This window comes from Stegodyphus dumicola, chromosome 2 (genome assembly GCF_044657685.1).
Source record: "Stegodyphus dumicola isolate Sdum_Otavi_A_Nest chromosome 2, ASM4465768v1".
NCBI classification, from domain to species: Eukaryota; Metazoa; Arthropoda; class Arachnida; order Araneae; family Eresidae; genus Stegodyphus; species Stegodyphus dumicola.
This window is the reverse complement of record NC_140769.1, coordinates 261,836,403-261,853,717: the sequence shown is the minus strand read 5'-3', so window position 1 is coordinate 261,853,717 and position 17,315 is coordinate 261,836,403. Positions and strand designations below refer to the sequence as shown.

General features: G+C 33.6%; 1 protein-coding gene across 3 annotated transcripts in view; it reads right to left on the bottom strand.

The window, feature by feature from the left end:
* Nucleotides 1-6,737, bottom strand: part of LOC118196525 (uncharacterized) — a 61,697-nt gene extending 54,960 nt beyond the window's left edge. Inside the window, exons 1-2 of one of the 3 annotated variants that reach the window (XM_035367988.2) lie at nt 6,635-6,737; nt 1,736-1,768 (exon numbers count right to left, since the gene is read on the bottom strand). In XM_035367988.2, coding sequence (XP_035223879.2) covers nt 1,736-1,762 — 27 coding nt within the window. In that variant the 5' untranslated portion in view covers nt 1,763-1,768; nt 6,635-6,737. Of the gene's footprint in view, nt 1-1,735; nt 1,769-2,225; nt 2,371-6,634 lie in introns of those variants that run through there. The other 2 variants (XM_035367989.2, XM_035367987.2) reach the window with 2 other exon arrangements.
* Between the last annotated feature and the right edge of the window lie 10,578 nt (nt 6,738-17,315).

Sequence of the window (17,315 nt, the reverse complement as noted above, 5' to 3'; positions counted from 1 at the left end):
GTGGCAACCCTGCTTTCCCTTGCCATTTTATGGCAACCCTAAAACTGCTTTGCAGGGAAGCCATCTTACCGCGCTTGTGCATTTCGTAACAATATTATACGATGAAATATTTATGTACTTTTAACCGGCAGAATGGAACGTAACCGCAAACTGGCTCAGAAGCAGTATGGTTACTTTACGATTAAACGAGATATTGAAAATACTGTGTCAAATTAAGTGTTATTGCATAACATATATAAAAAAATCTAAGAGATTTTCACTAAAGTGACTTAACCTTGGAATTTAGAATTTTTCCAGCTACATTTTTCTGAAAAAAAAAAGGGCTTTATTATGTATAAAATTTTCATTCAATGCAACAAATCATATTTAATTACCGTATTTCTGAAAAATGGTTTGCGTCTTATACGCTGATACCTCGTTCTGAATGGGTTAAAGCTTCATGGGACGCTGTGGAAACAGAGACAGTGGTTAAATAATTTAAGAAGTTTGGCATTAGTATTGCACTGGATCGTACAGAGGACAATTTGTTGTACGAGGATTCAGATGCCGATTTAGAAGAGGTTTCAAATGACTCTTCATTTAGCTCTGAAGATGTGTGTCTGCGTTTTGACGAAGAAGATTGAAAAATTTGAAAGGTGTTCGTTCCCAGACAGATTGGGTATTTGAAGAAAGTATTACGTTGTATTTGTATTACTTTATTTTTAAATATAAATATTTATGAATAAATATTTAAAAAAATTTAATTTAAGAAAGATTTAAATCTAAGAAAGATTTAAATATTTAATAATTTCGGAAAAAATGAAGCTTTCTTAGAATAAATATTTTTTAAATATTTATTCTAAGAAAGATTTAAATATTTAATAATTTTTATTAATTATTAATTATTTATTTATTTTTTCCGAAATCCTTTTGCGTAGTGATGCATTTTACTATTCAAACTTAAAATATTATTTTAAGTCTTACTAATCAAGTGATTTATTCATTATTGCTTAGAACGGAAGCTTTGTAAAAATCACAACTTTTAAATAATTTAAATTCATTATAAAGTTTTATCCTTCAAAATGTGTGTAAACACGTGGGTGCGTCTTATACACCGGCAAATATGGTAATTTGAAAGAATTTTGCTTCATTTTAATGTAAGATGTAAAGTAATTTAACATGTGATTCTAATTCTTAAAAAGGAGGAAGTATCTTTAGCTGATGAGTATTAACATATAACTGAACAATTCCTTTATTTATTACTAATTACTAAGTTCTAAAGCCAAAACTTTAGCAGTATATTACATGAGAGAAAGATTTTAGAGTTTTGAAAAATATCGCAGTAAAATTAACATTTTACAAACATCTTACAATACATGTTTTTATTAAATTAAAAAAATATATATATTACTACAAACACCATTCATCTAACATGGTATCATCATTAAAATTCTTCCTTCACTTTATTAATTGGAATTACAGAATTTATAGCTTCACCATATTAATAAATTAAACATATTTTTGTCAGAATAATAATTTGTAAAAGACTATTAACCAAAATAGACAAAATAAAGCTTCTGAATGTTAATGTAAATAAATAATTGTGTAGGAAACTGTAAGAACAACCGTATTAGATAGGGGGGAAACTTAAATCCCATGCAATAATTATTATTATTCACAGCTGTAGATTGCTGCTTAGTGTTATTGCATAACAGACATAAAACAAAATAAGAGACTTTCCACTGAAATGACTTACCCTTGAATTTGGATTTTTTTTACCCATATTTCTCTGAAAAAAAAGGAATTTATTACGTATCGAATTTTCGTTCAATGCAACAAATTCATATTTAGTTAATTACAGATGTATACATTATACAAAGTCACATATACTAATATGCTCTTAATATATAGATTTACCTCAGATCTAAGTTCTAATTTTAAAATATATGCTCAAATAAAGAGTAATATGGCATACATTAACGCATAAAATTAAGTAATTATAAATTATAAAACAAATTACAAAAAAATATTTATTCTAAGAAAGCTTCATTTTTTCCGAAATCCTTTTGCGTAGTGATGCATTTTACTATTCAAACTTAAAATATTATTTTAAGTCTTACTAATCAAGTGATTTATTCATTATTGCTTAGAACGGAAGCTTTGTAAAAATCACAACTTTTAAATAATTTAAATTATCATGATTAAGGCATTTGATTATTTAAGTAAGGAGTTGATATCATGCTTACCAGTCTTTCACTGGAGTGCAGAGGAAAACACAATCTTCAAATTTACTAAGATTTCACAAATCTTTGAGCTCAAAAGTATTTTATTTAGAGTAGAAACTCTTCAAAAATTGTCTTTATTTAGAGTAAAATCTCAAACATAAAAAGTTAGGAGTGCGGTATGAAATCAAAAGTTCTTTCACGATATTTATAGCTTTTTAATTCTTTCTGTTGCGATAAAGAGTTCTTCTGATTGGAAAAAATAGTTTGAGTTTCGATACATATTTAATTTTTATTGGCTACGTTCGATTGACTAATATCATCTTATCATACAGTTCTGTAATGCACAGGTAGCATGCACCTGATAAGAACATGATTGCACCAGATTTAGTGCTTAGACGAGTGTTAAAAAAGAGATGGAGAATTTAAATAAATTTTTTATTTTATGCAAATTAAGAATAGAAATTATAAATTTTCTACAATTAAATTCATCAGTACTCTTAAACTGTGGTGAAACTGCCTATTTTATTCTTTTGTCTAATAAACATGATAGTAAAAATCTTGTTGACGGACATTTAAATGAAAAATCCAATTCATTTCTTAGTTTATTTGGAAATATGTGTATTGTTTTAACAATCCGGACTAGATACAAAAATGGAAAACAATTAATTTTTTAAACATTACCGACATTTCCTTTCCACCCTTTTTTATTTTGTTTATTAATTTATTAGAATAAGTTATTTTTCAGAGCGGTTCTCAAAATTTTAATTAATTGTATTTTAAGATATAGAACAGCATGCTCACATCGTGACAATTAAAAGAAATAGAAGTAGGAGATATGTTTATGATAAGCATTTACAGGATTGTTAATCATTAAATTTACATTAAAACTTGTTGGACATACTTTTTCCTCTGTCACTAACTTAAAATTATCATAGAATTAGCACTGAATATTTATGGTTCATTTTTTTTGAATAATGACTATGCATTTGATAAGACGTATAAATGACTTTATACGTGATTGTTTTAACCTTATGAAAATATCTGATGTGAACACCACGGGACTTCCTTGTACATCGTATCAAATTGTACACATATTTTGCTGCATTTCATTGAAACTTAATTCCTCAAATTTCGTTAGATATATATTTCTCATTCAATCAATTCAGTTGTAATATCGCGGCAAGGCAAAAGTACATAAAAACTCAAAACATCTTCATTTAAAAAAATTGGAAAATATAGAAATACCTAAAACACTAAATACAGTTAAAAAATAATTTTAACAATTAAAATTAAGGTTTGTACACAAAAGCAAACAATTCCGCAGATGGCCAGGAAGACCAAATTTTAGATGCATAAAATTCTAAGTTAACTTCTCATCCCAGTGCGCATGTGTATATATTCGCACATATCTATCAGTCTATCTATTTATATATATATATATATTCCCACATAGCATTCTATCTATTTTTATATATATGAGAGAAGTTCCCAACTGCATGTTATAGCAGTCCCATATACAAGATTTCAACGTTCTGCGGCTATTTATGTGAGATATAACCATTTGTACGTATAGACGTCATGAAAAAATCTCTTCGGAATCCATTTTACAATCCGTTTGGAGAAAAAGAGTCCTTTATTCTATCCATGTGTATAAATGAAACTAAAAGAAGCTCGTTCAGGTAGATTCCACAGCGATTAAAATATGATAGCCGAAATTTTTCGCAATTACAGTTCTTGGTACAAGGAAGTAAATATGAAAGCCAAAGTATAAATGGTAACAAAATTCATCAACACAAAACTAAAAAAATGTACTCACTTCATTTATTAGAACGAATAGTTTTTAGTTTAGAATGTATAAGAATAATTGCATCATTCTTTAACATATAATGAATTCATAATTATTAATTTCAATAAGATATAAAATCGCATTCTTGTATTTCTAAATATATACTAAAGAACATTTACGTTAAAATGTTATTTTATTTGCTGTAAGAAATTTACTTTCAGTTTAACGTAACGCGTAAAGCATTATACGTGATTCTAATTTTTAAAAGAAAGTGATGCCACCTTTAAATGAAAAGTATTAATATGACTTTAAAATTCCTTTATTTCTTACTAACTATTAAATTCCAAAGCCAAGAATTCAGCAGATATTACGTAAGAGATGGTTTTCAGATTTTTGAAAAAGATCGCAGTAAAATTAAGGTTTTACGGGCATTTCTTATCCGTTTTATATTAAATTTTAAAAATTATTTTACTACAATTAAAATTCATCTCACATAGTATCGTAATTAAAATTACTGAAACTGTTATATCTTTAATTAAGCAGCATTTTCCATTTCAACCTTTTGCAGTGCTAATAGAATTTAAAGTATAATTTATCCTACAAAGCTTGGGCCCACCAGCGGCCGAGCGGTAAAATCGCTGAACACTGGTAGTTCGATCCGAGGTTCGAATCCCGCGAACGGGCTGGCTGCATGGGCGTATTCGTGGTTTTCCCCATGTGTAACGTGTATACGAGCCAGTTTCCCTTAAAAAGTCCTCCACGAAGGCATCCCTCCCTTAAGGCAAATAGCCTCGAGTGCTTTGCCGTAATCTAATAAACCAAACCGTGTAAAGCTTGAATATCCAACACTAGTTTTTTTACCTAAAATTTAGAATCCGCAACTGATATGCAAAAGTAAATACTGATTTGTGAATGCTATAAATCATTTTTAAATCTTATCCGAATGTAAACATGTATGTCAAAGTTGCATAGCAAAGGTATGTAATTTATTAAATACGATTACTAGAGGCAAAACCGATGAAGTTTCAATACCTTCTAATTGAGTTTTAAGATTAGAATGCTATATACAAATCTAATATATATCGTGAGTCATGCTTTTGAGACATGAGAAACGCAAGTTAAATTTCGTCAATCGCGAGTTAAATTTCGCAACGCAAATTAAATTTCGTAAAACGGTAAATACAGAACATTTTTTGTGTGGAGCAGGGCATGTGGTACTTCCTGAAATTGTAAGTCATTTATAAACCTGGAATTTCATATAACCTTAAGTCACAGCAAGGACAACACATTTTCCTTCAGCAAAACAATTCCCTTTATAAAAATGTTTCAATAGACGGTCTAATAATATTACTGATTACAATAAAGAAAATAAATCACGAAAAATGTTAATAATTTCACTGAGTAACGATAAATTTATTTTATTATTTAGCCTTTGAAAAAAGAACTTGAGTTGGCATATCTATGAATCCCCATTTAAAAAATTTATTCAAATTCTGTAATTTTATACATCATTTAAAAAATTTACTTATATAATCTTTCTGTTAGTGTAAAATCGGAATAGTTACAGAAGAAATAATTCCATGCTAATAAATCTTAAAGCGCAAGCTTTCGTTAGGTAGTATAGCAATTTACATACATAGTTAATTACAAACAGATAAGGTCAATCTTCGAATTATGATAACTTGGCGATTTTCGGCGAAAATTTGGCGACCAACCCTGCTACAGCAACCTGCAAGTTTTTTTCTGGACGCCATTTTGTTTTCACGAAGCACTTTTTTTTTTTTTTTTTTTTTTTTTTTTTTTTTTTTTATACTTAACATTTTTTTCAACAATCTGCTAGCCGAATTACGCTTTTACTAGAACTTTTATGGAACAAAAATGCTTAATCATGACGAAAATTAGGTGCGAAATTGGCAGAAAGTGCAGAATCGCCCATTGCTTGCCGCGTTTTTAAGAATTGCACATACACGATATCCATGTGCACGTCGACCTATTTTCACTTAAAAAAAAAGTCTCAGAATTGCACAAAAAATGGCATTGCGCACACTCGTGACTTTATCTATGTACACATCGACCTATTTTCACCTAGAAATTCAAAGAAAATTGACAAAAATCCAATTCTTCTTACTCTTGTAAAAAGCGCCAAACAAACAAGTGGGCAATTCAGCACTTTAGCAGCGAAATTTTTCTAAGTGCTTATTAGCTAAAATCGCGATCGGAATTTTCCGGAAAATGTCAATGACATGTCTCATGATCTCTCATTTCTCTGAGACAAAATAATCTGTGATTCGAACTGTGTACTTCTCAGATTATTGCTAAAGTCCTAGCTAGTAACCTTTATCGCCTTACCAAAACGTCGCCAAACTACCTGTTACCATATTCCAAAGATTAGCTACAGATAATTATAAAGCTTACATAATTATGTATTATTCTAAAACACTCAGTTGTAATGTGAACTTAAGCTGAAAAATTCACTTATAGTTAGAACTGTTTAGAGATTAAAGCGTTTAAAGTTAGAATATTTTTATAATTAAATAAAAAAGCTACATATTATTGTTGGAATTTATATAATTTATATTGTTTCAAATTTCCCTATATTTCATGTTTATTGGCATGTGCAAAAAAAATCGAAATAATTACTTACTGTATTCGTTTTATGAAAGAACTCAAAAGTAATCCTACTTCGTGTAACTGAAGAATTAAACTTCGTACCTATTTCCGCGTTGATACTAAAATTTTATCTAACCTTTTTCTGTATCGCACACCTGTCGACTAAAGAGGTTTTGAGCTGAACGTGGGATAGATAAAATCAAACAGAATATTCCAATCAGATATTTTTATCTTGACTTTATAAACATTGGTATAGAAAATGTACACTTTCTATTATGAATTTTTATTGTTACTTATGATGCAGGAAGGAAATATTTTTCTCAACACAATTATCCAATACAATGAATAATATTGTTGGGTGCGCACGGGTTTCTTACGAAATGAATGCACAAGACCGATAAAAAAATTAAGAACATTTATTATTATCACAACAAATATTATTAAATGTCCTCAAATAATCATGCAGTATCACAATATATCACAGTAGTTATCTTCTAACTACTCAAACGTTCAATAGAACTTAATTCAAAACAGCTAAAGAAAGCTAATCCGCGAATTTGCTACAGTCAACAAGAGCAGTTTTCTAAACAACAAACTAAGTAACTTCTACGAACTGAGAGGTTTTCCTCCTTTTATAAGTGTGTGTGTGTGATTATGGTAAGCCTCGAGGGCTATCTGCCTAAGGGGAGGAATGCCTTCGTGGAGGACTCTCTAAGGGAAACTCGCTCGTATACACGTTACACATGGGGAAAACCACGAAAACGCCCATGCAGCCAGCCCGTTTGCGGGATCCGAACCTCGGAACTACCAGTGTTCAGCGACTTTACCGCTCGGCCGCTGGTGGGCCCCTCCTTTTATAAGATTTTTAAATCGCGTGCGAGAATTTTCTGGTACTTTCTCAAAATCAAAAGGACATATTTATTTATTTAATGTTAAATGCACGTGCTCTTGTATTTTTAATTTGCCGGCTTAGCTTTCTTCTTTTAATATTCGTCACGTGCTGCACTGCGCGGGAAATAAAACCATTTAATTTATAATCGAACTAACATTAGCCTTTTAAATACCAAATTCGTCACACTGCCCCCTTCCCAAGTACTGCACGTCCCGGGCAGTACAATCTCTGGACAGGAAGCTAAACTTACAACTCTGGCATAAATGCATTAATAAGCATTACATTACAATAATAAACAACATGAACAATAAATGCAATAAATAAAGCAAATCTGCTATCAAATACAAATCAAATGCAAATCAAATACTAAATGCAAATCAAATACTAAATACAAATCAAATCAAATACACATTTAAAAACAAAAAGGACCATGGTCTTATACTCTTTACAATTATTTACATTACGTACTATGGCCATAGTAATGAGCTAACCTGTCGTAATGAACGACTTTAGGCTTAGAGTTCGAAGACTTACGGATCCGAACCACGACGTCATTCAGTCTGTTCAGCACTGTATATGGACCATCCGAAGGTGACTGTAATTTAGGACTGAATCCTTTTCGTTGAAACTCCTACGAACTGAGAGGTTTTCCTCTTTTTATAAGATTTTTAAATCGCGTGCGAGAATTTTCTGGTACTTTCTCGAAATCAAAAAGACATATTTGTTTATTTTATGTTAAATGCACGTGCTCTTGTATTTTTACTTTTCCGGCTTAGCTTTCTTCTTTTAATATTCGTCACGCGCTGCACTGCGCGGGAAATAAAACCATTTAATTTATAATTGAACTAACATTAGCTTTTTAAATACCAAATTCGTAACAATATGATTCACAGCTCATATAATCAAATTCAACAGTTCGTAAAAGTCACTTTTAAGTTTCTAATAGTTTAAACAAGTTTAAACACACTCTACAGTCTATTCTCGTTTCTCATCTACTATTCGCTACAAGTATATGCTTTTAGTATCGCGTTATACGCAAATCGGGCGGAGTATTTTTAAGAAAAGTTCAGTTTACTTCAAGAAGAAGAAGAAGAAGATTAAGGCATTCCAGCACCAGTCGTCTAATGCTCCTACCAGTCGCTTGGGCGAGCCCGTCGCAGCGGGACATTACCCAGCGACCCCGGGGAACAACCCCGGGTTACTAGTACTACGCCGCGCTAGGACGTGCCAGACTCCGGGGCCGGCCAATAAGTGACCTTTCCCAGAGCCTTCAGAACCACCAAGTTCATAAATTTTATACCCCCGTGGCCGAGACTGCCTAGGTACAGATCCTAGCCAGTAGCTTCGCAGAGTTCAGTTTACTTCAAGAGAGAGAGAGTTTAGGAGTTCTTAGTGGCGTGTGTTTGCCGTCTGGCTACTTCGTTCTTAAATCTACTACGCTAGGCCCAGCAGCGGCCGAGCAGTAAAAGCCGCTGAACACTGGTAATTCGGTCCGGGGTTCAAGTCCCTGCGAACAGGCTAGCTGCATGGACGTTTTCGTGTTTTTTTCCGATGTGTAATGTGGATACGAGCCAGTTTCCCTTAAAAAGACCTCCACGGGGCAACCCTCCCTTTTCGTGCAGTGCCTAAAGGCGGAGCACGCAATAAGAAAAAATATCTAATACGTTCGGCCGTACGGTACGTGCCTAATGATAATCGCTGGCTAGGTTAAATTAAGGGCCAACTACGTTACGTATTTGTGTCTAGCTTTGGATAAGTCTACTTAGTTCAGCATTAAATTAGTGTCTTATCTTGATTTTAAGCCCGAGTGGAGGCTTCCCTCTACGCCCGAGAAGGGGCCGTCTGTTATCATTTCTTTGAGTGAATAAAGGGTATTTTAACCCTTCTCTAGATTTTGTTGTTACACACATGAACTCAGCGATAAATCGCTCCACAGTTCATTAGGTTCCTCTACATTTAACATAGACCAAAAAACGAGGAACATTATAAGTTGCTGAATACTGAGAAGAATTGAGGCGTGTTGTATACATTTCTTACAATAAAAATTTTAGTTTCTAAATTAAACGTGTTATAAGCTGACAATGTGAATATGGTCTTAAAAACTGAACAAGGTTTAGATTAGGGGATTTTATGAATTTTTAAAAAAGGCATTTTTCATCCAATAGCTTAAAGGTTTTAAGAATGAGAGGTGATATGCTTCGATAGCTCCCTTCCAAAATTATATCAGGAGTTTAAAATACGATCTACAACCGAAAAAACAAAAATAAAACGTATAACGAACCAACTTCTGAAATCTGACCAAAAGATTAAACTCACGCGGACTCTTTCTGTGAAAAATGCTTTCCCCAAAAATGGAGCTGTCAAGTGACTTAATATTAGATAATGAGGTATACAGCACTAAGTAAAAAGTCCTTAGCAAATGTACAGGCAAGACTCCACATTTATTCAGCGTCGTGTATTAACTGCAACAGCAGAATGACAAGGCGAAATTGATTGCTACAACCGGTTTCTCCTTCATCTGCTGCTGGGTTCCGAAGGTGTAGGACGGCTCTGGCTGTCCTCACCACGGCTGATGTGTGTGCCATTTTTCTTCTTTCTTCTCGTTTTTGACTGTCATCTCCGTTGCTGGATGTAGAGCCATGGTATTCCTTCTAGCAAAAAATTGGAATTGAAGATTCAACTAAACAGATCCATATACCTAGCATCTGCCGAAAATTAATGATGTTCTACAACTTATAAACGTCGAGTTGTCTTTGTATGCACGTGCTTTAATCTTTTCTGATGATTTAAGAATTTGCCTTGTTCTTCTTCGAAAAATATATTGGTATAGCGAGCTAACTCAATTTCTGCCGTTAAATTTTCACTGTTGTTTCTCACCGAGACTTTGTTTCACGTTGATGGAGTGAGATCTACTTTTATTGAGTACAACGCATAACTCGTATGAGATGTTCCCATTCAAATTTGTAGGACTGATATTCGTCTGTCTGACCTATAATTGCTTAATTTATGCTAATACTTACTCAAAATTTAATGATGTCAAACATATAATAAATATTAATTGATTCGTGTTATTTAAATTGTCATCCTTTGGGGTAAGTTATTTTGATTTCATATTTCTCTTTCAGATAACACATTTCTATCTGCATAATTGTAAGTATTTATGGGTTATTGTGTCCACAATGCCAGCAATTTCTTAGATTTCACATTTATTAATCTTTAATTCACACCACCCTTTATCCCATTTTGTAACAGCAAACCAGTTAGATCCTAGCTAAAAGTAGCAGCTAATAAAACACACAAGAAGTTTTTTTACGTTGTACTATATAGAGAGCTACGCAATGGGAAATGAGCGTGTATCCCGTCTGAAAGTGTTGTTTCGCATATCTTATGCTGATTGTCAAAAGAAAATAAAAAGTATGAAAAGCCCACTGAAGCAAATCTCACCAAAACAAAACCGTTTCAAAAGTACAAGTTATCCACCTAATATTATGATAGGATTCGGAATGTTGTTACTAAGCCTAACTAAGCCAGTTATTTCCAAGCTAACCGTAGAAGTTTACAATCCATCATATCAAAATTATGTTAGCCTGCATTCAAAGATTTTGCTCAGGTAGGAAATGCATTTTTTCCAAAACTCTTTACTCTCCAGTTGTTTAAGTCCGCTATAAAACAACTTAAAGTAGCCTCCTCATTATTCAGTATCATTCTTACAGAAACATTCCGTTCCAGCCATTTCTTTTCGCTTCCTTACACGAAGTATTGTCATTGTCAAAGATTTCCGGGTATCATATTTCAAAATATAATAACCATTTGACCTTCCTCGAATCCATTTGGACGATTTTTTTGCCTGATATCTGCAGGTACGAACAGAATAAAGGACTCATTTTACCAAAACGGATTGTAAAATGGATTCAGAAGTGATATTTCTTTTTCGTGACGTATACACGTACGTAGTATGTATCTCGCATACCTCAAAAAACGATTAGACGTATACAGAAGGTTAAAGAAGAACATTTTAAAGGATTTCATAGTGTGTGTATATATATGCATATATTTGTATTACTGTACATTTCTTCTTGCCTATACTTTTAATAACAGATGGTCTATTCTATTCTAAGTCGTCATAAGCCCATGACTTTTAATACTTTATTATTTTCAACTTCGTTTCTTTTTTCTTTTTTCTTACTGTTTGCCTTCCTGATTTTAAAAAATTTAAAAATTACTTGATTTTAATTAACCTTTTGAGGGATTTCAAACTTCTCATCGCCAAGCAGTTTCGCCAACGACGCCAAATTGGCAACCATTTTTAACTATTAAATTCAAAAATTAAAACCCCAGCGTCCTCACTGAGAGTTTTCTCTAACACTCGTAAATTTATGCGATCTGAGCTTTCCTTGAGAGTGGTGGTGGTAGTGGTACTTTGTAGTGGTGGTACTAAAGGTTTCCTATTCTTATTTAGATGGTACGCGTTAGTCAAAAGTTTGAGAACCGCTGCTGTAATGTATGCAAGTGCGTGTGAAAATGTGCAGAGTTTATAATAAAATATACATCTGTTCTGTAAACTGTGCTGAAATTTTCTTAATACAGTCTCCTTGTCTAAAATAATAGTATCATTCTCATATTAAAAAATTAAATAGCCTTCAAAATAAATGCAGAATTAAATTAATACGTTTCTTGCTGAGTAAAATGTAGAACGCCCTCTCTTCAGGCAAAATAACGTACATGGTAGTTCTTGCACTAAAACTTAAAATCAACTGAATATTCAAAGAAAATAATTTTAATGTTCACTTAATCATTATTATTTTGGAACTCCTCCATTTTTTTTTTGGGCAGAAGTTCTTGCCAGAAATTGAAAGTACTCATGAGGGGAATCCTTATTTTCCGTCTGGGCCATTGAATTCCTGGTTCGTCAAGTCGTAGTCTTCGTTTCTGGGCTTTGTCCCTTATTCATCTGGATTTCCTTTGAGGCTATCAGAATTCTGGTGTAGCCGACTTTATACCTGACACGCCGTTGGAGCTCCACCTCTTGCCTTGGCTTGTCATCCAGTGGTCGCTTACTTGGGGAAAATTCTGGTTTAGTTGCCTTGATCTATTCTCGTCGTGAGCCTGTCTCCTAACTCGGCTTTTCGCTGGCTTCCCAACAGTCCTTTCTGGTGATTCCGTTGCTCACCATATCTGCGGGATCTTTGTATTTTTCTTTGTCTTTTAAATAAGTTTCTTTTCTGAATTCCTGGCCCTTCGTTCTCTGTAGCTTTGCCTTTAAAAAACTAGTCCAACTTCGGGTTTTGTTTTCTTTTTCACTATTTTCGGCCTCTTCTCTTTGCGGATCTTGTACTCTGGATTTTGACGTTGCATCCTTCGCATTCTTAGATGGCCCTCGCTGCTCACATATGGTGAGCAACAGCAAAACATCTCGTAACAAGGCAATACCCTAGCGCTCAGTATACATTAGCTTTGGCACTTTCGCTATTTTGCTATCTCTTATTCCTTCAATTAGAAAATGGGCTTTCGAACTTGTTACTAAACCTCTCAATCTTTCTTCTGATGGCCACGAAAGAGAATATTTAATTTTGAATACCATAATCTCCCACATTAAAATCGACTTCTACCCTTTTCTTGTGACAGTAAAACTTTTGTTTCATCTGGGCCATGTCAAAATTTCTAGTTGCCTTGTCCACTAATTTCTAAATGTTTGCCTTTTTAAATTCTGCAGACTTCTTATGAACAAAAAAAAAGTTAATTAACTCTCTGCCAAGAAATAATTTAGCTGATGTCTTCCCATTTGTATCGTGTTTTAGCCGTTCTCAAGGTAAGTGCGAGTTCATTGACGCAGTCATTCCAAAGGTGGTGATAATTGCTTGCGTAGATGCGGATCATTTTAACTCTATTTCTACTCACCCGCTCTGCAATTACTCGACTGTGGTTCACAAGGAAACGTCTTAAAATGCTTTATGCGAAGAACAGTGCACATATGCTCAATTTGACTTTTGAACTGTTTTCAATTGTTGATATTATTTTAACTGGAGCTCTTCCATACTTTAATATAAATTTATTTAAATGGAAAATTGCAATAGTGTTAGTTGAAGCTCTTTTGAGAGGAATTATTTCTACCCACTATGAGAAATGCTCAGCGATTACGAGCAAATATCTGTTTTCATTTTTCCCTACTTTGCTGGAGTTTAATTATATGGTACTATTCGGTTTCGAGGGCCGTAAAAAAATCGCCAAACTATTGTTGTTGCCAATACTGCCAAAAACAATTCCTGCAACCCTAATAATTGCGGCAAGAAAGGAAGTATAATAGTAAATAGCTATCTAAGATTCATGTTTTAATTTAGATGAAAGGTTAATTTCATATAATACATTTTTATTATTGTAATTTATATGAAAAAGGCTAAACATGACTGAATGGAAGCATAAGAGTAAATAACTATTTCAGATCATTATGATAATTTATATAAAAATTGCTAAACATAACTGAATGATGCCTGCATCGCTATTTCGCTACCGACTTATCGCTAAAGCATAATTTCATCTCCTTGGTTGTTCAAACGTAATTTTCTATAATGAATGATGCCTTTTCTTTGAAACTATTCTCGGTAAAGTGCAGAATCGCCCACTTATTTGTTCGCCGCTTTTTACAAGGGTAAAAACAATTGGAAATTGGGAATTTTTTTTTATTTTTTAAGTGAAAATAGGTCGCTGTGTACATAGATAAAGTCAAGGGTGTGCGCAGTGCCATTTTTGTGCAATTATAGGATTTTTTTTAAGTGAAAATAGGTCGATGTGCACATGGATATCGAGTATGTGCAATTCTCAAAAAAGCGTCAAAAAAGCAATGGGTAATTCTGCACTTTAACCAAAATTCTATTGCCGACTTTTCGTCATGGGCAATTCCCAAATTGTTAAATCCATAGGATATCAAAAAAAAAGGATTTAAAATCAAAAAAGGATTTAAAAATTAAACTAGTATTTCAATGGCGTCTTAAGAAATATAGAACTATATAAACTTACGCAATCTGAAATCAAAGTGTACGCTAGATTTGGCGCGCTGTTAAATGGGCGCGTTTGCCAGATTTGGCACTTTAGCGCATACATTTTCTCAGCACATTTTTTACGGCCCTCAAAACGGAATAGTATCAATTATATTTATCAATTCCTATTAATACGTTAGGATATGTAGCTTTTATGCTATCCGGTTGGGCTATAATTAATATCGTTAATTAAATGACAAATGCACGTAGTAACAGTAAATTAATGCAGGTTTTCCGAGGAGAGATTGTGAGATTTGTTCTTTTTTGCTATCATACGGTTAGTGCGATCTTACTAGGAAACCTTGCGACTTCTTGCACAGGCGTGAATAATACCAGCACAGGAGAAGGGTAAATCAAACACTTTATTATTCATCAAACTCTTAACAAAAATGCACGTAATTCATGCTCACAAGTACTACTTAAGACTAACAGTTTGACTCAGCAAACTACACCCGCGATAGCCTTGAACTAAACGGCCAGAAATCCTAACAGCAACTCGGAGTAACATCAAAAAGGTCAAAACAGCAACGTGCTCTGGCTAGCGAAATCACGCTCTGACTAACTTTCTCCTTTCGCCCGTTTAAATACTGTTTTTCGCTTTAACTAAATTTGCATCCTGGGGAGGAAAAATGCTAGGGGAAGTTGAGGAGTTCAGAAAAGCTAACAAAAAAGCAGAATACTTGGTTATTCAAACTAAGGGAAACTCTACAAGATCTTAGAATAATGTCCATGGTTCTTTGAAACGTGGCTGATGTTCTTTCTGCATAAGCCAAACCGGTCAGGAAGACATAAATTACGTAATAAACGTGGATTTTAGCACGTCGTCTGGCTTTACACATACCAGAAAGTATCCAGAGGTTAGATCTAGGATGGTCATGTATTTTGTGGGTTTGATTTCGCTAATTATTTCTTCAGTTATTAACAAGGGATAAACTAAATATTTTGTTATGATATTTAATATTTAATTTATAGTCAATAGCAAAATTCTATGGTTTAAAATCAGAAGAGAGACTATTTTTCTTTCAGCGCAGTACTACAGGACTGGCGTAAGAGCTACTTATGTGGATTATAATTTTACATTAGCATTTCTGTATTTTTCCCCCAATGCCTATAACGGCATTGGCCACTCTTAACCTTTTGAGGCCGGGGCTTTGGTAGCAGTAAAAGTTACCAAAGGACGGGGAATCTTGCACCGAATGCCCCCCTTTAAGAAATCACCTCCTATTTGCAACAAAGATTCTTGTGTGTAGTTTAATGGATTCTCAGATAGGTGCATCTATGTCGCAAAAGGAAGACCTTTGAAAGAGATAAGTGGTTAAAACCCTAGGGACGTCGAATTTGACATTTCACCTCACTTTTCGGCCTGGAAAATGAGTAAAAAAGACATGGCCTCTAAAATGGACAACCCCGTCTTTTCAAAGAGAGGACTCTATGGCCAGTATAATGGCCATCCCGTCTTCAAAAGGTTAAGGCCAGAAGTGGTGGCCGTTTTATTGTGGAGGCACCTAATCGGGGACCATCGTTACCTCCTATGAAGGGACAGACAATATTACATCCATGTCTTCTCCGGGATTCGAATCCAGGGTATCGCAATCAGGCTTCCCTAACGACTTTGGGAATGAGATTATATACTCTTCTCCCTGTGGAGGCTCTGTCCTAGCGTTCAGCACTTAACAGCCTCAAGCAGCCAGGACCCAGATTCTGGAAAACCTGGTTCCAGAATCTACAAAGTAACAGAGTTGTCCAGCGTAAATTGAAAACAATAATTGACTACTGTACTAGCAATTACTCTTCTGACACTCGAAGATAGTATCCATAAAGTACAAACTTGTGTCGTAGCTACCATACATTAGGTTCTAACAACGCCATTTCTAAGCACAATTCTCTTAGAATTAGACATCACACTTTCAATATGGAATTAACTCTTCTTGAACTGGAACATTTACTAACCCGAAGGCAAATTACTTGCTCTGCAAAGTATAGCAGTATGCATGCACGTTAGAATTATATATGCTATCTCAGTATGTCAGCAACAGAGTATGTAATACGTCAGATCAATATATAATTTTGTATTTATGCAAAGCTTGGTTTTCATCCACAAATTTTGTACTATATCTGAATGCTGTACTGTATATGTACATGTTAATATCTTTTATTTATGGTACCTAATCTATACTAAAGATCACTCGTACCTCAATGGCATGCTTCATGTAAACTTTAACTATCATGATAAAGTGTATTTTGTATAGATGTATATATGAATATGCTTGAATGTATGTATACTTTTATTTGCTTCGAAATATATCTTCGAAATATATCTTAAGTGTCTGTTTGGGGCCGATAGTTTGGTTGCTTGCGTAACTGTACTAGCCAATGGGGTGAAGTTGCCACGGCATTCAAATAGTCCATATACACTGATACCATACATGCAGTTATCATTGTTTTAATTAGATTATCATGGTATTTAAGAACATTTAAATATTTTTAATTCATACAATTGTTGCTTATTATGCACTTAACTATATTTACATATGAATATCCTAGAAACTTGCAAACGTTAAGAAATTAAATGAGACGAAACCAACTAACGAGTTGTGTGTAGTACATCTGATCAGGCAGATTTACCCAAACTCCTATGCTAAATATCCTTTCGCGTAAAGAGTTTAAAATTTTGCCCAATTTTATTTCGACATTGTATTTTAAACTGAATTTTTAGCTGAACGCAAATTGGGCGTGTCAGCATTTGTTTGCATTAGCCATCATTTGTTTATAATCAATTTATAATCATC